This window comes from Mus musculus, chromosome 3 (assembly GCF_000001635.26).
Source record: "Mus musculus strain C57BL/6J chromosome 3, GRCm38.p6 C57BL/6J".
In the NCBI taxonomy this organism is placed as follows: Eukaryota; Metazoa; Chordata; class Mammalia; order Rodentia; family Muridae; genus Mus; species Mus musculus.
This window is the reverse complement of record NC_000069.6, coordinates 9,589,451-9,613,949: the sequence shown is the minus strand read 5'-3', so window position 1 is coordinate 9,613,949 and position 24,499 is coordinate 9,589,451. Positions and strand designations below refer to the sequence as shown.

The 24,499-nt window shown below is 47.9% G+C and overlaps 1 protein-coding gene across 1 annotated transcript in view; it reads left to right on the top strand.

Annotated features, from left to right (window-relative positions):
• Nucleotides 1-3,864: 3,864 nt before the first annotated feature.
• Nucleotides 3,865-24,499, top strand: part of Zfp704 (zinc finger protein 704) — a 183,076-nt gene continuing 162,441 nt past the window's right edge. Inside the window, exon 1 of the mRNA NM_133218.2 lies at nucleotides 3,865-4,680. Within this exon, the coding sequence (NP_573481.1) occupies nucleotides 4,231-4,680 (450 nt within the window). The 5' untranslated portion in view covers nucleotides 3,865-4,230. The remainder of the gene's footprint in view (nucleotides 4,681-24,499) is intronic.

The following is a 24,499-nucleotide window of genomic DNA, read 5'->3' as shown; positions in this document are numbered from 1 at the left end:
TTGTGACGGCTAATAGTGAAAACTGCTCCATCTGAACATGTGTCATGGTTGATACCATCCACTATGAAAATGGGGAGCACATCTTAGCCACTGCCACCCTAACTTATGAACTCCTCAGAGAAGGGGGCCTTAATGAATATCACATGCAGAGTCCAAGTTAGGTTTCTAGACTCCTGGCCAGATGTTCCTTATACTGCTGTCTAAATGGCAAACAAAGCTGCAAATCACACACACACACACACACACACACACACACACACACACAGAGCAAATGTGGAGTGGAGGGATGGGGAAAGGGAGAGTAATATAGGACTCCGCCCCCAATAACAAGTCTTCAGGGGGCGTTACTTAGAACTCAGGAAAGTACAGTGTTGTTGCAGAGTTGAATCGTTCACAGGAGACCTGTCACATCTTACTTTCATAACCTTTGTAAAGGCCAAAAACATTACTTTTCATTTAAAAATAGTTTTTAGAAGGAGCTACTTCGATCACCAGATCTAACTACTTAAGGTTGCTAAAGACCATGCTATCAGTGGTAGGTGAGGCTGCTGTGTTTCTGCATAGGTTATGCTTAGACTTTATGATTTGGGAACTATGATTTCTATTTTTCTGAATCTTAAAAATATTGAACAAAATGTGAAGTTGAGCCTTGTTTTCTTCAATCATTTTTTAAACACATCTTTTTGCATCTTTGGTACTCAAATGTCAAATGTTTAAGAATCGCTGTAGATCACAAGAAACCAGACAGGAGATGGCAGGCTGGAGTGTCCCTGTACATCGATACCATCATCACCCTGCCCAGAGCAGACTGGAGCACAGTCTATAGGACAGAGACCTGGGCCATGGCATGTTCTGATTTGAGTCTTACGTTGTGTTCCATGCCTTTCTTAAGTTTGTTTTGACATAAACATAAACACACTTCTTTCTTTCGTTGTGTTCATGCTGTGATGTGTAGAATTTTGAAGTCCAGCAGGCTGGCCTTGAACTTGTGATGCTCTGATCTACTGTAGCCTTCATGGACCAGCAAGCTGGGACCAGCATCTCTGTATGTTAAAGCACTGCCACTCTACTCCTTTCTGCCTTCTCTAGCACTCAGGACACCTTTTAGCCATGTTCACTTGTCTTTCCCGATTGTTCTCTACGTCTCTCTCCAACAAGGGCTCAGCAGCTCACCGTGCACGCCAACCTAAGCCTTCCTTCTCCTGGGGCTTGGAGGAGAGGAGCAGGAGGCTGAGTTTGATCCCTGTAGCCCTGAGGGGAAGGGTAGGTGTGGACGAGGGAGTCAGGCTATTAGGTAAAGGTGCTAGCTGAGCAAGCCTGAGCTTCCAAGTTCCATCCCAGGAACCCATGGAATGCACAAAAAAGCAGGATGTGGCTTTCTATTAAACTGATTACATATAAGACTCTAAAGATGACTGTATATATTAACTCATTAGTCTACAAAATAAGAGTTCTTTGAAACTTTCATGCAAGCTATTTTGATAATATTCACCCCCAACTCTTCCCTTGGTCTCCTTCCAGATCTCCCCACCCCAACTTTGTGACCTGTCTAAATTTAATAACCCATCAACTTTAGCTTTTGCTGTTCATAAACTTACTCCTGGGTATGGGGCTATCCATTAATTAGAGTGTGGCTGACCTGGAGTCACACCATTACAGACAACTGCCTTTTCCTCCCTTAGAAGCTATTACCCGTCCATACCTTCTCAGGGCTGCAAACTCAGCCTTTCCTGCTTCTGGAAGAAGCCCTTGCCCATATTCCTGTAAGTGATCCAGTAACACTCATTCACCAAGTTCACCAAGATGGACTTTGATGGCATCCAAACTTTAGTGTGTCATGGCTTCCCTATCTGGGGTAAGTTGATAGGTGTGTTTTCTCTCCCCAGGAGAAGTTTTGTCATGACATAGATGATGAACACAGTCCCACTAAACCCCTTAGGGAGCAGTGACTTTATTGGGCTTACTTCGAAACATGAAGGAGGACTTACAAGAACATGGGTGAGCCCAAAGCAGTTGTGCCACCAGAAAGTCTTACCCAGCATGAATGATTTACCCACAGCTGCAGAGATTGGGGGGGGGGGTGTCTCCCCTTCAGTTAACCTTCCACACTCTGTAATCCAGCATCTCTGCTGGGACAGAGACAAGTGCCACTCGGGCAAAATTCCATACAAGTGGCTGGGGGACAGGCTGAGTCTCATGGAGAGGCTTTGTGCCCACTCCTCCTAAGGACAGCCAATCAGCCCGATGGCATGCAAGGATCACAGCTGTTCTGATGACCATGACAGCTGTGCTGTTAGTTGAAACAGTCGATAAGATCTCTTCTGCACCCCTCGTACAGGTCCTTGAGCCACCTGCCCACCTCTGCCAGAGACCCATATACTTAGCTGCCTCTCTCCAAATCATCTCATGAGATCAACCAAGCCACTATCTTCAATCTGGAGGAGAGCAGCTTCGCTCCTTGCCTGGGGCTACTCTTTCTAGGCTCACGGAAACAATTCACTTGCTTCTGGGAGGGTCTAGCTACATCCAAGACACACCCATAAATTACAATGCTCCAGTTAACAAGGTTTGCTCATTCTAATTTCCTGAACAGGATATTTACAGATGAAAAGTTCACTAGAAACGGTGTGTTTTGAATGCACTTTGAGGGAGATAAATTCTGGGGTGGTATCTGAAGTGGGGCAGGGAGTGCATGTGTGCACACCTGCATGTGTGCACACCTCCTCTTCAGACTGTACGCACTTCCAATTTCACTGTGGGGAGGTGTTAGCAGAGCTTTGGGACTCGAAAGGAAGGGCTGACGGAAAGGCATTTCAGAAAGGACGGACAGGACCTGTGGGCCAGTGCCTCACAGGAAGTGAGAACAAGGTGGCTTTAAAACACACCACTATTTTTGGATGTGATTACTTAAAACAGGCATTTTCTGGACGGGTGATCAGTTTCTGGGAGGACAAAGTTCATTTTAGAATCCTTGTCCTCATCCCTCTTTAGCGGTTGGAAGGTACCCCAAATAAACATTTAATGAGCCCCATCACATGTCTAGCAAGCCACGTGATGTTCAATCTCCAAGAACAATGGGCCATGTGGACACCCTTTTACTCAATTGTTGATGAATAAGGCCCTCCTAGCCCTAGCCAAAACCTATAGAATTTAGGGGCATGATCTGGATGCAGAATGTCTGGTTTACTCCCTCCGAAAGCAGCAGTCATTCATAACATGGCAAACTGGCCTTCTGCTAGCTTACATATATAAAAAGCTGAAATAACAATCTTGACCACTTGGTGTGTTGCTTTCTCTAGACTGGGACAGTGCCAGTAGACCAAACCAAGAGCAGAAAGAACACTTTTGGAATTCGGCCCATATCATATCACCAGGTAAGGACCTCAGGTGGAAACTGGAAGAAACACATAGGAGGGCCAAACCTGCACAGAGCTGAGAACATGAGGCAAGGCCTACAACCTGGTGCTCAAAGGAACCTGGTAGAGAGGGCCAGGGAAATGTTGCAGGAATCTCCATGACTGAGGACTCAGGCTGGGAACTGACCCCAAACCTGGGGTTGGCACACCTGGTCGAACTCCACTTGAGCACCAGTGGTCGCCATCTGAGAACCACTCTTGAGCAAATCTCTTAAGCAAACACCTTCCTGCCGTCTAAACCTACGCTTTTCCCACCAGAGGGAGACATGGGCCCAGGGGCAAGGGTGGCCTCAGTGTCCCAGCCAACTGCTGGGAAGCCGGCAGATTTTCAGAGAGCGCGGGTCTGGGGAAAAAAATCCAGTCCGGGTTTTGTCTGAACGGAGACCAGGAAGGCAGCGAGGACTGGGGAAGAGGGGGAGGCGGTGAAGACACGACACAAACAGCTCGCGCCCAGGACACCGCGGTAGGCCCTGAGCGCGCGGGCGCAGGGCCCGGAGAGGCGCGCGCCGGCCCGGCCGCCGGCCGCATGGAGCGCAGCGCAGCCCGCGGCTCCCGGGAGGCGCAGGCGGAGGTAGCGGCAGCGGGAGCAGCGCGCTCGCTCACACCCACCCCCGCCCGCGGCCGGCGCGCCGCCCCGCCGTAGCCGCCGGCGTCCCCGCGGGCCCGGCCAGCGAAGGCGGCGTCCGCGCGTCTGCCAGCCAGCAGCGGCGGCCAGCCCGGGAGGCGGCCCCGCAAGCCCCGCAGCCGCGCGTCTCCGGGCCCAGCCGCAGCCCGCGAGGAGCCCGGCGCTCCGGCCCGCAAGCCCGGCGCAGGCATGCAGGCCAGGCGCCTGGCCAAGCGCCCCAGCCTGGGCAGCCGCCGCGGGGGCGCTGCGCCCGCTCCCGCCCCCGAGGCCGCCGCTCTGGGGCTCCCGCCCCCCGGCCCCAGCCCGGCCGCCGCACCGGGAAGCTGGAGGCCGCCGCTGCCGCCGCCGCGCGGGACCGGCCCCTCGCGCGCTGCCGCCGCCTCGTCGCCGGTCCTGCTGCTGCTGGGCGAGGAGGACGAGGACGAGGAGGGCGCGGGCCGAAGGCGCAGGACGCGCGGGCGGGTAACGGAGAAGCCCCGAGGGGTCGCGGAGGAGGAGGACGACGACGAGGAAGAGGACGAAGAGGTGGTTGTCGAGGTGGTGGACGGCGACGAGGACGACGAGGACGCTGAGGAGCGCTTCGTGCCCCTCGGACCCGGCCGTGCGCTTCCCAAGGGCCCCGCCCGAGGCGCGGTGAAGGTGCGTGCGAGGTGCCGGGGATCGGTGGGGGGCGCAGCGGGCTCGGCGGGGCGCCGGGGCGCCGGGGAGGCCGAGCGCAGCGGCGCGGGCCGGGAGGGGTGTGTCAGGCGGCGGTGGGCAGCGCGCGGAACTGCGGCTCAGCGGCTCAGCGGCTCAGCGGCGCCCGGCGGCCTGTCGGTGCTCAGAGGCCGGGCGGATGCGTGGTCCCGCGTGCCGGTAGGCAAGGAAGGAGCGCTTCTCTGGGCAGGGTGGGGAACTTGGGAGCTGGACGAGGTCGGAGCCCCGATCGGCCTGGCATTGATATTTTATTCTGCTCTGGGGAGGCAGGAGTCTTCCTTCTCTTGTTCAAGCTTCTGGAAACTAGCCAGCAACCTGCAACACCTCCTTTCACCTGAGAACAGTTGTTGGTCGGTTCCATCACAGGCACTTGTGAAGGAGTTGGGAGCCTGTGCAGCAACAACCTAGACCTTGGTTTCCGCGAGCTTTTTGCCCCTCCCCCATCCCCGTGTTTCTCCTCGCCCTCCTTAAACTGGACATCCTAAGCACTTACCCTCCGCCCCCTTAAGATTACAAAAGAGGAAGGCGGGGAAGGTGTTTGTGTTGTGGGGAGAGAGAGGGGTAGCATTTAAAATGAATGTGACTTTCAGCTGAAAAATTTCACCAGGTCCTCATCCGCGCTACCGCAACGAGCGATCTTTCCGTTTTTTTGTATCTTCAGAAGATAAAGGGTTTATTATTACACAACTGTCTGGCTGAGCTTCTAAGCACGCTATTGGACAAAACAAACTGCGTTGAGGTTCATGCACCGTGTATGTTGCTAAGAAGTTTTGAGGGCAGCGAGTGGCAAGCAATGGAGAGTGTTTGCTTTTTCGCCAGTGTTTTTTTTTTTTTTTTTTTTTTCTGTTTTCTGTTTTTTCGAGACAGGGTTTCTCTGTGTAGCCCTGGCTGTCCTGGAACTCACTTTGTAGCCCAGGCTGGCCTCGAACTCAGCAATCCGCCTGCCTCTGCCTCCTGAGTGCTGGGATTAAAGGCGCAGTGTTTCTTAAGATAGCAGGATAACCAGAAATTCTTGGAGTGTTCAGAAGAAAATATATGTAAACAAGTGAACTTGATAGAGGTGGTTGATGTTGTTGTTTTTGTTTAATATCTCCGTGCCCGCTCTCAAGTGTCTGGAAGCTTGTAATTATATTTACCAAGAAAAGTTAAACAGCAGTTAGCGTTGCCCCGCAGTAGATGTGGGAATGTTTCTTTCCTAGACCACCCTGAAGTATGACTGGCTCTCTCTCGGTGTGAGACTTGAGCAAATGGTCATTTAGGTGATTGTTTTTGACAGCTGCTTGTTGGAATCTGGACTGTGCCCACACTCATTACTGCTGCCTGCTGAAAAGCCCGCTTTGTGTGGCAACAGGATATAGCGGGATTTGAATTAAGTTCCATAGCATCAGTGACACTGAATAAGACAGAGTGCCCCCTGAGCAGTGTTGTTCATACACACTCAAAATGTGTCTGGGGTGATTATACAAGTTGAGACAGAAAGATTAATATGTTATGCTCTGTAATCCAAGTAGGCCCAGTGTAGGAAAGAAATCTGTTCTTTAAACTAGGAATATCTAGGGTGTGATTGTTAGCATTAGCAGAGATTTTTCACATCTCCAAATAAATTCAAATTTTTTCAAATTTCTAACACATTGCTTTGCTCACAAATTTTATAGTACATTGCATACAACTTCTTAGAAGTTACATGCTGAATATACTGTGGTATAATTTATCTTCTTTTTTTTCATCACCTTAGAGATATCCTGACACTGTATCCCAAGAGATTTTTTTTAATGGAACATAACAAATAAATTTACATTTCTATATGTCATGTGTTCGACAGATACTTATTGAGCACCTACTTTGTGCCAGGTGCTAATCTAGAACACAGTAGGGCATGACTTTGGAATTCTTACACATAATTCACTGCGTCACAGCAGCTGACAAATGGATAAAATAAGCATGACACAGGGGCCATGATTTGTGCATCTCTCACCGGCCTTCCTGAGTGGAGCCAGTGACCACACCAGAGTTGTTTAAAGCACAGAGAGTGAAGGGCAGGCTTTAGTGGCTGGTTCAGCAGGTCTCCCTCCTTTGTCCCCTCTTAGCAAGAACTGAGGCTCTTCTGACTCAAAATGGGAAGAGTCCCCCAGATTATCAGTGAGCAGATATCCTTTCTTTAAAAAAATACTAAAATCACTTTGTGTGTGTGTGTGTGTGTGTGTGTGTGTGTGTGTGTGTGTGTGAGAGAGAGAGAGAGAGAGAGAGAGAGAGAGAGAGCGAGCGAGCTCGAGCGCACGCTGGAGCCATGGAACACTTAGGGAAGTCGAAGAACTTTATATAGTGCCTGTTGTACACTCACCTTTCTGCTTTCCAGAGTTCAAACTCAGGTTGCCATGCTTGCATGACAAATGTCCCCACTTTCTGGAACATCTCAGCTGGTCCTATCTATGACCTGCAGGAAAATACCTCCAAGAATTCTGTTTCTTCTTTCCTGCCTTTTCCTGTGTTTGTCTGATGTAGGAGCTGTCACAGAAATTGTCAGGGAGCTGGTGTGTGGGACATGTGCTATGGGTGTATTGCCGTGAGAGTGTCTGAGTGTGGAGGGCAGCCAGGTGTGGAGATGGCAGCCAAGTCCGTTTGAGTCTGCCTGCTTCTTCTGTCCACTGCATCTGTCTTACAGATGTAAATCAAGTGGACTTGGTGCCTGAACTGATCTTGCTGAGGTGCTTGGAGTAAAGGAGTGGGGGATGGGAAAAAGAAAAGACAGGACCGCCTGGCAGGCCTAGGGTAACATCAGGAGGGAAATAGTGCTATTTTAGATTCTAGAAAGAAAAGAGAAGGCTTCTTGGGAGGGACCTTTGATCTTCCAGCCCAGGATCAGAATCAGGCCTGGGCCAGTAAAGGAAACCAGTAAAGGCAGCCCTTAAAGGTGGAGTCTCTGGGAGGTTTTCATCAGGAAAGCCTGCCTGCTCCTTGGTCTTTTTCAAAGCCCATACCGCGGGGGAGAACAGAGGCCAGCAGCGGGAGCTGAGAAAGCAGAGGGGACTGCAGTAGACACAGTTCTCAGGGGTGGGAGAGGTGCTCAGCAGGCAATACAGAGTGGAGCGCCTCAGGGTCCGAGATGCTGGATGACGCAAGGGAAGGGAGAGAGAGATTCAGAGGAGCTACTGGCACAGAGGATGACCTGGTGTGCCATTTGCTGAGGTTAGGGAGATGGCCAAGTTAAGGGCTCTGTTTGAACACACTAGGAATGAGTTGACTGGGCCGGCAGGCTTGGGGTGTGGATCAGAAAGGGGGAACTTGAAAACCACCAGCATGCTGAGGTCAGAGGTCATGCAGTACCAGGCTCTGAGGCACAGTGGGTTCTAGGAGAAGCTGGTGGAGATAGTTGAAGCAGCATCAAATATGTACAGATTGTAAAGGTCAGAAACCGAGAGAAGAAATAACTCCAGCAATTGAGGAATAATGAGCAGGACAAGGACTGCGGCTGTTCATTTAGTAAGAGACATCCATGTGTGCTGGACAGCAGGGGACTTAGTGCTGGTCTTTTTAACATTCATTCCTATTTTAAGTGTATGGGTGCTTTGCTTGCATGCATATGTGTGCATCGTGTGTGCAATGCCATGGAGGCCAGAAGGTGTCAGACCCCAGATGACTGGTGTTACAGGTGGTTGTGAGCTTCTGTGGCTTCTGGGAATTAAACCAGGATTTCTGAAAGAGCAGCCAGTGCTCTTAACCACTGAGCCATCTCTCCACCTCACTCCTATTATTATTGATAGAAGTTTGTGTAGTTAGTTAAGTGGACTGAACAGTGACGTGAAGGTGAGGTTGTTAGGGTCTTCCATTACAGCTCTTTTTGCTAAGTTTTGTTCAAGGGTCTATTTTGTCTTTTCCAGAGGAGATGAAATGAGCTTTGGAATAGTAACCAGCATATGAGGCCTTTTCCAAAAGAGGTCATACCTGTTAGTTTAGTTTTCTATTACTCTGTAACAGATTACCCCTCGGAGAGACAGCAAAGTCTTCTATGAGTTCAGAGTAGGGTTTTAGCCTGGACTTTTGTCTGTTGCTGAGACTCACAAAGCCGAGGGTTAGATGGGTCAATTTCTCATCTGGAGTTTGGCCGAGAAAGAGCTCTCTCCTAGGTTCAGAATGCGTGGGCGGAATTCAGTCTCCCTGGATATGGAAGACCGAGGACCTCAGCTTCTTGCTGACTGTATCTCATGAGTGCTCCAGCATGGCCTCTTGCTTTATCAAACAAACAAGGAGAATCTTGGGGCCACCAGTTGCGTAGGGCTATCTTCCATGGGCAGAAATGGACTCCAATGCCTTAGCCATACTGTCTTGGTCAGAAACAAGATTATGTGTTCCACCCAGTCTGAAAGGCAGCAATTGTACAAGGGTGGACGTGTGTGAGGGTATGAGGATCACCGGGTATTCCTGGGTGGCCTGGGAAGTACGAAAGGAACAGAGAGAAGAAGGGGTTGCCGCAGACTGCAGGTCCCGTCGTGACTGCAGCCCGGGTGGAAGAGGGCTGCTCTTTGAACTCTTTCCAGTGAATTGGCTAAGGTAGAGAAGATGGAGAAAGGGAAGCCAGCTGAGGGCCATTTTCTGTACGTATGATGTCAGGTGACATAGTGCATGCCCAATATCCTCTCTTCTCCCGTGCAGCAGAAGACCAGGCGTGGATGATGGCAGTTTGCAAGCGAGTTGAAGACCTGCCCACAGGTGTGAAGTGATTGATGTATGAGAGAGCAGGAGAGCCAGTGTGCTAGGGAGACAAAGTGGAGTTGCCAGACCATAGAGAGCCCATCTGGGGTTTGTGGTTCTGTGTTTATAGAGCAAGAAGCCTGCTCGGGTATGTGGTTTCCCGGCTTCTTGCTCTTGTCTCCGGCACAGAATGGAATTCATAAAAGGAATCCTAGTTAGTACACATGGACTGATTCCCATGGCCAGTGCAATTGCAAGGTGCACACCTGTTTTAACCTTTCCACGGCCCCCATAGCTAACTGTGACATGTATGTCAGATGTTGCCCTTAGTTTTATAGAAGGGATAAACAGTTAGCTTTTAGGACAAACAGATCATTCAGCGGCAGACCAGGGACTGGAGTTCTGGCCTGTGTCCCTGCGGAGCTCTGCCTGTGGGGAAGCAGGATTAAGCAGGGTTGGATTTCTGTGTGGAAAGGAGAGGGACTGGTTCTAGCTGGTGCTGTCTGGACTCTGGCTGCCAGGAGGGACCAGGAGACCCAGAATAATAAGGGCGGGAGAGGGTGGGGGAGAAGTAGTGAAAAAGTTGTGGAGGAAAGAACTATAAACAATCTATAAAGCCATGACAATTGGATTCCAACATTGAGTGTTCACTGCATTCATTTGAAACAGGAGTTCTAAATATTTCATCTGAAGGAGGACTTTCTGAGAATGTAAGGCTTGAATTAGTGGGGGCCCCATCTCCATCTGTGGAGGAGATCAGCTTAGGCACTGTCCTACCAGGCAAGTGAACCGGAAGCTTGGGGACCCCGAGTCCCTAGACGGGAAGTAAAGCCACACCTTCACCAGCAATGCAGGCAGCAGCAGGACCCCTACCTGCACTGCGCTGCACGTATACCTGACTTCTGATTGGAAGAAACGGACTAGGTCTCGCTCTCTTTAGCAAGTCCTTGGTAATTCCCCTTTCGGGCTTAGTTTCCAGGCAAACATGTCCTAGTATATGTACGGACGTTCTGGGCATAGGGCCCAGTCCAGTTTGAACCAGTCGGACTACATGTACAGCAAGGCAAACTATATCCCCCAAGTTAACTTTTCGGGGGGATCCCCTGTTTTTTCCACCTTATAATGATTAAAAGCAGATGCATTGTGGGAAAGGATATACACACTAAAGAAACACTTAGTATCTCAAGCCTGTTAATCAAAGCAGAAAATCACTACACTCCTCCCCTTAGCAACCTAGAACCCATAAACACTTAGTATCTCAAGCCTGTCATTCAAAACAGAAAATCACTATACTCCTCCCCTTAGCAACCTAGAACCCATAAAAGGAAGCCCAGACAATACCTGCTCTCTTGGCCACTGTGCTGAACGAGCTCCTGACTCCTCGTAGTGGACTTCTCTGTACATTCTCTGGAGTAAAACACCCTGGGAGAGTGAGAGGGCCCAGTGCGAGAAAGCCCAAAGGCCCGAGTGTGATACTCAGGATCAGGGTTTTAAAAAAGAAACAAGGTGGATGTGACATGCTTATTACTTGACAGAAGGCAAAGACTCTCCTATCAGCCAGTAGGCCAGCTAGCCCGGATCTCCTATCAGCCAATAGGCCAGCTAGCCCAGATCTCCTATAGGCCGGCTAGCCCAGATCTCCTATAGGCCAGCTAGCCCAGGTCTCCTATCAGCCAGCTAGCCCAGATCTCCTATAGGCCAGCTAGCCCAGATCTCCTATAGGCCAGCTAGCCCAGATCTCCTATAGGCCAGCTAGCCCAGATCTCCTATAGGCCAGCTAGTCCAGATCTCCTATAGGCCAGCTAGCCCAGGTCTCCTATAGGCCAGCTAGCCCAGGTCTCCTATAGGCCAGCTAGTCCAGATCTCCTATAGGCCAGCTAGCCCAGGTCTCCTATAGGCCAGCTAGCCCAGGTCTCCTATAGGCCAGCTAGTCCAGGTCTCCTATAGGCCAGCTAGCCCAGGTCTCCTATAGGCCAGCTAGCCCAGGTCTCCTATAGGCCAGCTAGCCCAGGTCTCCTATCGGCCAGCTAGCCCAGGTCTCCTATCGGCCAGCTAGCCCAGGTCTCCTATAGGCCAGCTAGCCCAGGTCTCCTATAGGCCAGCTAGCCCAGATCTCCTATAGGCCAGCTAGTCCAGGTCTCCTATAGGCCAGCTAGCCCAGGTCTCCTATAGGCCAGCTAGCCCAGATCTCCTATAGGTCAGCTAGCCCAGATCTCCTATAGGCCAGCTAGCCCAGATCTCCTATAGGCCAGCTAGCCCAGATCTCCTATAGGCCAGCTAGCCCAGAGTACACAGCATGGCGCAGACAAGAAACCTGCCACAACAAAGTGAAGAGGACCAATACCCCAAAGTTCATCTCTGACGTCCACAGGGACGCACAGTAACATGTACCTATGCGTGTGCACGTGCACACAAACACACACACACCAACACCACCACTACACATCATAATACTTTTTAAATAAATGAAGTAAGACTTCTTGCTACTTTACTACCTATGTGCATTTTTTCCAGCTATTTGAATATGATGCTAAGAACCTAGATATAGCAGGTCCAGTCAGACCACAGGGAACAGGTGTGATTAAAAGCCTGGGCTATAGCCGGGCAGTGGTGGCTCACGCCTTTAATCCCAGTACGTGGGAGGCAGAGACAGGCAGATTTCTGAGTTCAAGGCCAGCCTGGTCTACAGAGTGAGTTGCCGGACAGCCAGGGCTACCCAGAGAAACCCTATCTCAAAACAAAACAAAACAAAACAAACAAAAACCCAAAACCAACCAACCAAACAAACAAAAAACGAAAACAACCCCCCCCCCCCCAAGCCTGGGCTAAGGGTGCAAAGCCCTGCCTGCTCCTGTGTTTGCAACCATTCTGGGCCCCCTGCCCAGAACGTCCGTACATATACTAGGACATGTTTGCCTGGAAACTAAGCCCGAAAGGGGAATTACCAAGGACTTGCTAAAGAGAGCGAGACCTAGTCCGTTTCTTCCAATCAGAAGTCAGGTATACGTGCAGCGCAGTGCAGGTAGGGGTCCTGCTGCTGCCTGCATTGCTGGTGAAGGTGTGGCTTTACTTCCCGTCTAGGGACTCGGGGTCCCAAGCTTCCGGTTCACTTGGCTGTTCCAGTTGAAACCTCCTAATGTGCACCTGGACACTACAAGGATATTTTGTGCCGGATTGTTGAGAAGGCAGAGAAACTGGTGCTACTGTGTTGTAGTCCTCTAGTGCTTTAGTGCCCCTCCCCCAGTTCAGTCCTAAATTGAAAGAAGAGAAACTTTGTATGTATTACACAGTGTTTTCAATTTCCCATTGGTCAGATGCCCTTGTATATATGGAACCCTAGCAGTGCTCCTGAGAGTCTGAAAAACTACTAAGTGACACAGTGAGCAAGTCTTCAACTAGTGTTTTACTAACAAGCAGTAAAAGGGCAGTGCCAAACAGAGAAGGCTTTACTAATATCTCCATTTTTAGCAAAGACAGAACAGCTGGGAGCTTAGGTAACAAGGCCCAGGGTGGTGCTTTCTTTTTAATGCTGTGTAGAAGTTTAACCAAGCAGAACCTAGCAACCTAGAAAGATTGACAATCCACTGATTTAATACATTCAAGAGGAGCCTGGACACACAAGATGGCTGCAAGTCCACCAAGACTTTCTGTATTGAATAACTGGGGCGAGACCCGCTTTCAAATGAGGTAATGTGTACCAGCATTGCTGTTCTCAGTGGCCGTGGTGTGACTGGCTGTGGTGTGTGGCTGTGCGCCAGCTCTCCAGGGGTGGTTAGCTCATCTTGCAGCTTATCTCTTGACCTTCAGGTGATGCAAAGGGCCTTTGGCAGGGATCATGTGTCCCACCTTACTGCCTTCTCGTTTTCTAGCAACTGCATGCTTTGCAAATTGTGTTGGCTCACGCAGAAAGTGTGTGCTAAAGATACTACACAAAGTTGTCATTCACAGACTTGTAGATGGCTGGGGTTGGAAGGACATGGAGATTATCTAGTAATCTAACTCCCTGTCTTGTCTCTGGAGGATACAGATCTTGCAAGAAGAAATAGCTGTCCAACTCTGGCTTCTGCTGCAGTCCCTCGGGCTGCCCAGCCCTGCCCATTACCCTCCTTCTGGGATTGTTTCTTATGCCCAGGAATGAGGTTCACACCGCTCTGTTGGAATTGTGGCTAGAAATGTCAGTTTTCCAAAGTGTATCCAAAGTATCTAACAACATCAGACTTTGAAAAGGTCCGTCTTCTGTGCTGCTGCAGGCGGGGCCGCCTGGTTCTCCATTGGTATGAAAGGAGGAGTTCTTTGTGAATCCTGCCCGGGCCTGTCCTTGTCCCCTTAGGAGAATGATGACAAACAGAAAATGCACTGTGACTTTGTACAGTGTATGCATGGGTATGTGGGTGCAGTGTGTTTCCGGTAAGTACTTACTAGCCATGAACTCAGGTCTCTCCTTTGTTAACACTTGACCATGGTTGCAGAGAATGGCCCACAGCTCAAGTATTAACAAAAAAGGGGAAGCAACACAACCCAGGATCTCCTGAACCCACTCACCTTTTAATGGGGAGGGAGTGAGACACAGCCACTGCACGTGCCTGAACTTTTACCCAGCTCAGTCAGATGAGCATGCGCCCTGGGCTCTGAAGGTCACGAGCAGAGCAGGTCTCCCTGCCCTGCTGCTCGTGGAACATAGAACTTCAACTCTGTATGGGACAGTCTTGACCCAGTGACGCAGTACTGTTTGCCTAATTTGGATCTTCAGCTGCCTCTTGCAGCCTCTTCTTGAGACATGGTTTCTGTCTGGCTTTCTGAAGAATTTCACAGTACTTGAAACCTCTCACAACCAGCCTTATTATGGCTTAGCCAAATCTGGTTGTCAATCAGGATGATTGCTGTGCCTCTGCTGTTGATGGTTGTGCTCGTTCTCTAGTTAGGAGATGCTTGGTGTACACATGGAAAGAACAGGGCATCGGCCACCTTTACTCCCAGGGCGCCTGCAGTGCAACACACCGACCAGATGACGTGCAGGGAGGCGTGAAGCCCTCTGCTCTTTTTCTTTTCTTTTCTTTCTTTTTTTTTTTCTTCTTTTTCTTTCTAATAAGATCATGACTAGTTCTTCCAAGCCAACTTACTGAGTCACAACTTGGCATGTAATTTTGATATATACCTTAAAACAATGGCAACCAAACAATTTATGTAAAGAAAATTATATGGTCTGGCCAGGAGGTAATTCCTGGACTGAATTTGGCAAGTAGCCTCAGTTGCTCTTTAGTGGGTAAGAAGGAACAGAATATAACTTTGAGTATGGGGTAGTACAGTTAGAATGATTCACTATTTCCACTTCACCGAAGGTAATGTTTTGGAAAACCATGTTAGAATTTGATCGTAGAAGATGCATTTATGTGTGTGTGCGTATTCATGTATATGCACATGCATGTGTGTTCTGTGTATGGAGGCTAATGGTCAGGTTAGGTGTATTATTCATTATGAAATCAATTAACTTTTAAAAACGAACTTATTTATTGTGTTTTTTTTTAAATTGTGTATATTTTGGGGGAGTGCATGTATGTCTGTGTACCACATACAGGGGTCTTCGATCCCCTCCAGGACTGGAGTGACAAGCCATTATGAGCTGCCTTCTGGGTCCTGGGAAACAAACCCAGGTTGGTTCTCGGCAAGAGCAACAGCCAGTGCTACCTAGCTCCAATCCCAGCACTTTCTTTTTTTGAAACTATGTACGTTACTAAACATTGAGTCAGCTAAACTGACTGGCTGGTGAGCCCTAGAGATCCTGTCTCTGCCTCCTCAGCCCCGAGGTTACACGTATGTACTGTCATGTAGGTGCAGCAGACCTGAGTCCATGAGTGTGAAGAAGGGGCCTTCTGTGCTTGCCCTGTGAGGACTTGGTTCCGTGCGCTTTATTGACCAGGAGACTTCTGGGATGTTCCTGCTTCCCTATGGTCTTGGACAGCACTGGCTCCATTTTAGGAGACTGAGTAGCCAGTCAAAATTATGCGAATGCCAGACTTGACAGCATTTTAAGCTTATTCACCCTTCCTTCCTTCCTCCCCTCCTCCCTCTCTCTCTCTCTCTCTCTCTCTCTTTCTACAGATTGTATATGGTAACATTTTATCTGCTAAATCTTGCAGTTAGGGTAACTGCATCAGTGGCACCTTCATTGTCCTTTTCTTAGACCCTCAGGAGCAGGCTTGAGGCCATGCAGCGCACCCTGCACTACCCCCACTTTGTGGTGTTGCAGCGCACCCTGCAGTACCCCCACTGTGTGGTGTTGCAGTCTTCTGTAGACAGCTAGTGATGTCACTTCCTCTTCTAGTTGTTATGGCTGAGAGTCTCTGGACCTCACTGTCTGTTCTTTCTCTGTAAATCTGGACACAGTGCAGGACAGACTCTGGCTTCAAGTCTTGCCTTTGCTACATGCTGGGGTGTGACCTTGCCCAGTGACATTACTGCTCCGTGCTTGAGTGCTATGGTTGAACATTTGGGGCAATGTTAACGTTGTTATGGGATGTGGCTCATGAGACCTCCCCAAAGTGGGTGTGAATGGAAGTGTTATTTCTTTCATGGTGTTGCAAAGGATCAATTTGCAAGCTGTTTTTAGAGTCCCAAGTCCTGCTCCTCTGTACTGTGCTCCTCAAGGTGGTGAAGCTACTTACCCACCTGAGCAGGGTGTGGCATCTGAGCAGGGTGTGGCAGTGGGCTTGACTTTCCCTTCCAGCCCAGAAAGCAGCCAGCCATTTATCTATGGATCTCTTGTCTGTCTAAATGTATAGCTCTTAAAAAAAAAAAGATTTATTTATTTATTTATTTATTTATGTATATGAGTACACTGTAGCTGTACAGGTGGTTGTGAGCCACTATGTGGTTGCTGGGAATTGAACTCAGGACTTTCACTCACTCAGGCCCTGCTTGCTCCGGTCCAAAGATTTATTATGTGTAAGTTCACTGTACCTGTCTTCAGACACACCAGAAGAGGGAGTCAGATCTCATTACAGATGCTTGTGAGCCACAATGTGGTTGCTGGGATTTGAACTCAGGACCTTTGGAAGAGCAGTCGGTGCTCTTAACCATTGAGCTATCTTTCCAGCCCCAACGTCTAGGTCTTGTACTGCAGCTACCCAGCAGGGTGGGGATCCCCTCTATCACTGTGTGTTCTTGCAGCCTTCTGTAGACGTCAGCAATGTCACTTTCTCTTCTAGTTGTCATGGCTGAGAGTCTCTGGACTGTGGGCTTGCCCTTCCTAGGTTTCTGTGTTGGTGTCTTGGGCTTGGTAAAGGTAAAATTCTGTGTTCATGGAGAAGACAGGGAAAATTAGCCTAAAGTTTACTGGTCCTGTCTCTTTTTTTCTCTTTTGTGGGAGCTGCTCGCAGGGAAGAAAGGACTATGAGTGAATCATTTCTAGAAAATCTAGTAAAAAACAGATAATAGATTTCTTTTCCAGTTACAAAATACTTCAAAAATAATAGTGAATTAGAAGGGCAATTGAAAACTGATATGTAAACACCAATGTGCCTATAAAGGAGAAACTGAACATGTACAGGGCCCTTTTCAGTTTCTGAGGTACATACAAGGTGGGTCATTTTTATATTACACATTTTCTTTAGACTGCTTGCTCCTTCCATTCCCAGAGCACTTTTCCTTTGAATGGGTTTTGGGAAATAACTGATTTATAATTTCCCTTTTCAATTGGAAAGCCAGAAGTAAGTGCTTATTGGCTTTAGATAAAGAGCTAAACACCTGGGCCAGGGAGATGGTTCAGCAGGTAAAAAGGGATGCTGTGTTAAGTCTGATGCTCAGAGTCCAACTCCCAGAGCCCACGTTAAAAACAAAAGTCAGTGTGTTGGTGCGCATCTGTGATCCAGCTCTCTATGACAAGGTAAGAGGTAGACACAGAAAAATCACTCGGAAGCTTATGGAGCAGCTAACCTGGGGTACACACAGTGCAGTGGCAGACGCAAGAGAGACCCTGCTGTAAAACAAACCGGAAGGGGAGAATGACTTCCAGAAATTGTTCTCTGACCTCCACACATTTGCCATGGTGTATGCCTCGTCACGCAGCACTCATGCTTTATGATACACTAAACTTAAAGTTTCTTGCTGTGAGACGAGCTCTCACTATAGAAACCTGGCAGTCCTGGAACTCACTGTGTAGACCACACTTGGCTTTCAACTCACAGACATCTGACTGCCTCTACCTCCCCAGGGCTGAGATTAAAGACAATGTACCACCACACCCTGCAATTGTGTGTGTGTGTGTGTGTGTGTGTGTGTGTGTGTGTATACCACATGAATGAGGGTACCTGCAAAGGCCACAAAAGGATGTCAGATCCCCTGAAACTGGAGTCACCAGTATTTGTAAGTATCCTGACCTGGGTTTTGGAAACTGAACTCAAGTCCTCTGCAAGAGCAGTGCGTGCTTCTAACTAATGAATTCTTTCTCTGGTCCGTTTTAAAAAGAGGATGAAAACTATTATCATCATCATTATTTAGAGGCAAGGTCTCGGTCTCATATATAGCCCTAGCTAGCTAGAAACTCATAGAGATCCGCCTGCCTGTGCCTCCTGAATGGTGGGATTTAAGGTATGTACTCCTGCAACCTGCTTAAACTGTGTTATTAGGAAAATAAATTGTGATCAGGCATGGTGGCACATCTGTATACCTACCTACCCAGGAAGACTGGGGGAGGAGGCTCCCGTGAGCCTTGGCAAATATATTAAGATCCCCCTCACACATACTTAACAAGCACAAAGAAATCATTTGTTCTTAGTGGGCCTGACAGCTGATTCAGTAGAGAGTTTCTGTCTTAGTCAGGGTTTCTATTCCTGCACAAACATGACCAAGAAGCAAATTGGGGAGGAAAGGGTTTATTCAGCTTACACTTCCATCACCAAAGAAGTCAGGACTGGAATTCAAGCAGGTCAGGGAGCAGGAGCTGATGCAGAGGCCATGGAGGGATGTTCCTTACTGGCTTGCTTCCCCTGGCTTGCTCAGCCTGCTCTCTTATAGAACCCAAGACTACCAGCCCAGAGATGGTCCCACCCACAAGGGGCCTTTCCCCCTTGATCACTAATTGAGAAAATGCCTTACAGCTGGATCTCATGGAGGCATTTCCCCAACTGAAGCTCCTTTCTCTGTGATAACTCCAGCTGTGTCAAGTTGACACAAAACTAGCCAGTACAGTTTCTAAGGGAATTTCTTCATCTGGTACTTTTTGACTTTTATAACTATAACCTCCATCCTCATAACTTTCTTGGCCAGATGGGTTCAAAGATGGATCTAGGATTTGAGACAGGGAGGTTTGAAAAGTACAGTTGTAAGGGGATCTAAAATATGGAGAGCAAAACCACAGCCATTTATATCTAGCAAGGTATAATTATTAGTTTGTGTTCATATCACCAAAGAAAATGATTGAAATTCCAGGGCAGCATAAATGAAGGGACTTCTGCTCACTGAGATGCCGATTGACGCCACTCTGTCAGCACTGAGCGCTGAGCACCCTGGGTACAGACTCCTTTCCGCTCTCTGATACTCAATAGTTACAGCTCCTCGTGGCTAGCCTCAGTTGACCCTTTTGATAAATGCAGAGCTTGATAACATTTTTCTTGTTTTATGAATGTGGAAAACAAGAGAAATGGCAGCTTCTGTGGAAAGAAATACATATGAGGTAACTTCATATCAAATGACACAGATATTTGTCAAACATTTCAGAAAACAGTTGGGACCAACAGATTTAAAAAATAATTGGAATCGGTACCTAAGCAACAATGGAAATTTAAGGAGAGAGGAGACTGTTTTGGATCGACTTACAGATTAAAACAATGTGAGCTGCCTTGTTCGTAAGTTGTCAGACGTCATGTAGCAGGTGCTGTGCAAGGCAGCTCCGAGTCACTTCCTGAACACTCAGTTGCCCGTGCTCTATTAATTTGGGTCGAGATCCAAAGTGTAATTAAGAACATGTTCTTCAAATGCATGTTTTGGATAGGTTTTTCAATTAGTAGATTAATGTTCTTCCAACTCAGAGAAAATCTAACAAAATATTAGAAAACTAATAAAAAATGTGAATGACAGTCTTAAAACTTAAAAGACAGTGTGGATTGTGTCTATTAGAAAAGAAAGCAGTCTTGTTTTCCATATAGTGCGTGTCCCTGTCAGGGGCACAGGGGCAGCTATGTTGGTAGGTGCTTGCTATGCAGGTGTGATGACTATCCATCCGCAGAGCTGCTGGTGCTTATGTGGGAATCAGAGACAGGCGGATCCGAGGCTGGCGCTCAGCTGCCTTTGCCTGACCTGTGAGTACCAGGTCCTGGTAAAGAGACCCCACTGTGCCAAAAGTGAGGGGCTGGAGAAGTGAGGTGGTTGCTCACTGAATGAGAGCACCTGCAGTTCTGCTAGAAAACCCAAGTGCAATCCAGCCTTCCACATGGTTTTTTTTTTTTTTTAAAACAGGACTTAGATTTAAAACTGTGTTTGCAGGTTCCTGAGGAGGCCTGAAGAGGGCACCAGATTCACCTAGAGTTGTCCAGTATAGGTGCTGTCAACTGAATTTGAGTCCTCTGCAGTAGAAGCAAGTCTTCTACTTCTGAGCCATCTCTCCCGCACAAAGATGACTTCTGTTTTAATTACATGGACACATACATGGCTATGTAACTCACTTTCGTGCTGGTGCCTATGAAGGGGACAGTGGGTCCTCTGGAGTGGGAATACCGGGGACCTAAGAGAACTGTGGGTCCTCTGGAGTGGGAGTACCAGGGACTTAAGAGAACAGTGGGTCCTCTGGAGTGGGAGTACCAGGGACTTAAGAGAACAGTGGGTCCTCTGGAGTGGGAGTACCGGGGACCTAAGAGAACTGTGGGTCCTCTGGAGTGGGAGTACCGGGGACTTAAGTCCTGTAAAGCAGCAGTGCTTCTTGTTGTTTTGAGACATCTGCCCTGGCACTCCCAGAGATCCACCTGTCTCTGCCTCCCATGTGCTGGTATTAAAGGCATCGCATCACCTTGCCTGGCCTAGCAGTAAGCACTTTAACTGCTGAGCTGTTCGTCCAGCCCTTACATTTTTTGAGATGAAGTGGCTCACTGGGAACTGGGACCTGCAGGTTAGGTTAGGCAAGCTGGCCTTGAGTCCTTGGATCCTCCTGTCTTCCCAGCATTGGGATTGATGAATGCCACCTTGACTCACTGTTTACGTGGGTGCTAGGGATAGATCAAACTCAGGTTCTTAAACTCAATAGTCAGACCTGCACCAACTGAGCCATGTCCTCAGCCCTCAGCTGTCATGAGGATATAGTCCTGGCCTCTTAATCCGAGGTTGCAGCTCTGAAGTGTGTCACTCACTGCGCAGAAACCAGTACCCATCTGCAGTCACACGCAGGGTTCCCTGTAGCCACCATCTAGTGATTCCTTTTGTTTTCAGTGCCACTAAGTCTTTATTTGTTCATTGTGATTTCTTCCGGAGAAAGATGGAGCGAGGAGGAGAGTTAGGGTGTTAGAAAGCTTTAGGGACCAAGGGGAAAGAAGCCTGGGTAACAAAGCAAACCGTTCAGTAAGTGTGCTCAAGAGTTACGTTCACCGTGACTCAAGGGGGTGAGTGTTGAGGACCTGAGAGAAGGGTCCCCATTTTTCTTCTCAACTCAACTCTTCCTTGTAAATTCCAGACCAAGTTTTGGTGTTGAGTGGTAACTGTAGAGGTGACTTACATCAAAGCTGCATTGCTTTCTGATATTACTGTCTAGCTTTAGGCTGGCCTCAAACCCTCACTGCCTGCCTTAGTCACCAGAGTGCTGGGATGGCTTGTAAGCACCATGATGCCTGCCTGGCTTGTTGGATAATCTTGTGGCCATGGGGATATGAATTTCTTCTGTGTGGATCAGGTTTCCATGTGGACGACCGATCCATTCACTCTTCATTTTCCATCCTGGAGGATTTGGGGTAATGAGATCTAACGGACTAATGCCATGGAGACAGTCAAGAATTGACTTTCCCCAGAGGGCAATGGATTGGGAACAAGAGAAGAGAATTCTAACTTCCTGTCGGGTTTTACAGAAGAACTTTGGGCTGTAGATATATATGCAGGAGTTACATATATATGCGTACCTTGTTGCTGTTTTGGCTAAAGGAGAGGCAGGAGCTTTGTGAGGGGTGGGGACAGTCCTTCCCTGGTGAAGAGTGCACCAGCCTTATTTCAGGTGCTTTGCCATACATAGGATTTCCTGACAAAATTGGTTTTTTTTTGTTTTGTTTTTTTTTTTAAATTGGGGCTGGAGAAAAGGCGCAGTGGCTGAGGAGCACTGGAGGGAGCACTGGCTGCTCTGGCAGAGGAGCCTCAGCGTCCACGAAGTGGCTCACAACTGTCTGTAGCTCTGACTCGGGGGAGCTAGTGCATAGTTACATGTGGGCAAAACATTCCTATACACAATAAAAATAAACACATCTTTTAAAATGCTCTTTAGTTCACTGCAAGAAGAGGTTTGTAAAACCAAAGCAAACGCCCTAAAACATGAAAAAGAGCACTGTCACTATGGTACACTGACACCAACTTGACTGCATAGTGGTCACCACATCCCTTTGTGATGTAAAAGGCTCAGTTTAGGCAAATCACAAAACTACAGTACAAAAGGCAAAGTCTGGGGAGGACTGAGGCAAGGTCTGGGAGGACTGAACAATGGGATTAGTACGCAGCCGTGAGTGCATTTGGTAAATGCTTGTCCTATTTCAGCATTTGGATGTGGTCAACAAGGCATGTGTGCACTGATCAAACATAGTCACCTCTTTACTAGCCACCCAGAAAGGGGCCCTGGCATCCCAAGAAAATTGTCATTTACACTTTAAGCCACATGAAACTTAAAATTAGGTTTTGCTTGCAAAAAGAAAGTCCTAAGCAGCATGGGCATAAGGAAATTCCATTCTGAGCCGGGCGTGGTGGTGCACGCCTTTAATTCCAGCATCCCAGCACTTGGGAGGCAGAGGCAGGAGGATTTCTGAATTCCAGGCCAGCCTGGTCTACAGAGTGAGTTCTAGGACAGCCAGGGCTATACAGAGAAACCCTGTCTCGAAACACCCCCCTCCCCCCGCAAAAAAGAAAATTTCATTCTTAGACACTTGCTTTACCCATGGTTCCTTGAGATTTTTATATGAACAAGTTTATATGCATGTATGTGCATATGCTAGACTTAGTGTGACAGTGTCCCACAATTGAACTGTTTAGTAAGGAATCCTTACCATCATCTTTTAAAAACATTGATTGATTGATTGGTGAGTGTAGGCTATTGAAAGGCTTGCAAGTAAAGGTCAGAGGACAGCCTCCAAGAGCCAAGAGGATAAAAACACTAAAGATAGCAGTGAGTAAAATCAAGCTGTGTAAAACATTGCGCTATTTTATGACTGGCTTCTTTTTTTTCTCCTTTAGGAGTGTAAAGTTAGTTAAATATTTAAAAGTCAGTCAGTGAAATTTACAATATTAGCAGATTGAAAGGGAGTATAAGCATTCATCCATGCTATACAAAATACTTGGCAAATGGTAGAAGTTCTCTAAGCTGAAACATGTATTAGAAACCTGTAGCTGCCATAATACATGTGACAAAACACCATTCAGTAAATGTCAAGAGTAACTTAAAGATGTCTTATGTAACCCATTCAGCTAACATTGTCATGGAGGTCTTGAGCCATCGTGATTGATAAGAAGGAAGAAAAGAAAAAGCATGAAGATTGGAGAAGATGAAAACTTTGTTTGCTTGTGGTATATGCACAGAAAATCCTAAGGAAGTAGCAGAAACTGTTAAAATGAGATTTAAAAAAAAAGCTACACTGACAATTGATACTAACAACTTCTTAAAAAAAAAAACAACCTATGGAAACCCACCACCGTAGTAGCTTCTTAAAATACACACGTATAGAAAGTTTAAGTGGAGTTCTACTGTAACAGTGCCAGGAATGGGTTCCCTCTTTTTGAATGTTACCATGGTTCCTGGATACCCTCCAGAATTGACAGTAAGCATCTATTAGTGAAGACAGAGCACACTTCGTCATAAATATGGAGACATCGAGCAGGTCCTGACCTGGGAGGCTCTTCCCTGCTGCCTAGCTCTCACTGTGTTTGATGTGCATATTACCCTGGAGGACAAATGTTATCAGGCTCAGGCTCACCCAACCATGAACCCTAAAAGCTACACTGATGACTGACCTGGCCGGACACATCCACAGGTGCAATATGGCATGACCATTGTGGGCAGTAACTAACCACTTTATTACTGGAGGTACAGCCAACACCACAGATGGAACTTATACCTGGCACTGCTAGAGACCAAGAACTAGTTAGAGCATGGCTAGATACAGCACAGGCCCTGAGGGAGTGCAGGAGTGTTTTGCTAAATGTACAAAGTATTAAAATAACTCCTGATGACTTAACTGCTATACCCAAAGATGAGTACATTTTTCAGTGCTCATCAAGGCTGCTTTATGCAATAGATAGCAGATAACACAGAGGCCTGACACTGGTCAGCGTGCAGAGAACTCACACCCTTCTCCTCAAGTCTTAGGGATATTTAGAGGAGGGAAAAGAGATTGTAAGAGTAACAGTGCTGGGTGACACACCAGGAAACAGTGCTTTGGATAGACAGCAGATGTATGTACAAACCCACAGTGATTGACAGCAATACACACAACCTGGGTAAGCTCAAGCCAAATAAAGTCCAGCAAACAGCGGCTGGGCCTCTGTCCCACCCCTAGCTGAGGAACTCTTGGCATTTGGTTGCCTCTGGGAGAGGGAGGGTCTTTCTTTAATGGCATAATCCTTCGCATGTCAACCGCATTTCACCACTCCAGGCCCTACTCCTGAGAGTAATTGGATGATACAAACTAGACCTGACCTGGGTTGGGGAAGAAAAGAGTAAACGTCAGGTCGGGTGGGTAAGGATGGCGGGGGAGGAGCTGAGGGTGAATATGATAAAAATGTATGATAGCCACAAAAATTCATAAAACGTTTAGAAAATTTACACTCATGAATTTAATAAAGTCCTTTAAAATGTTTTATATTGCTGGACCTTCTTTACCCACTAGGTGCCTAAGTAATGACA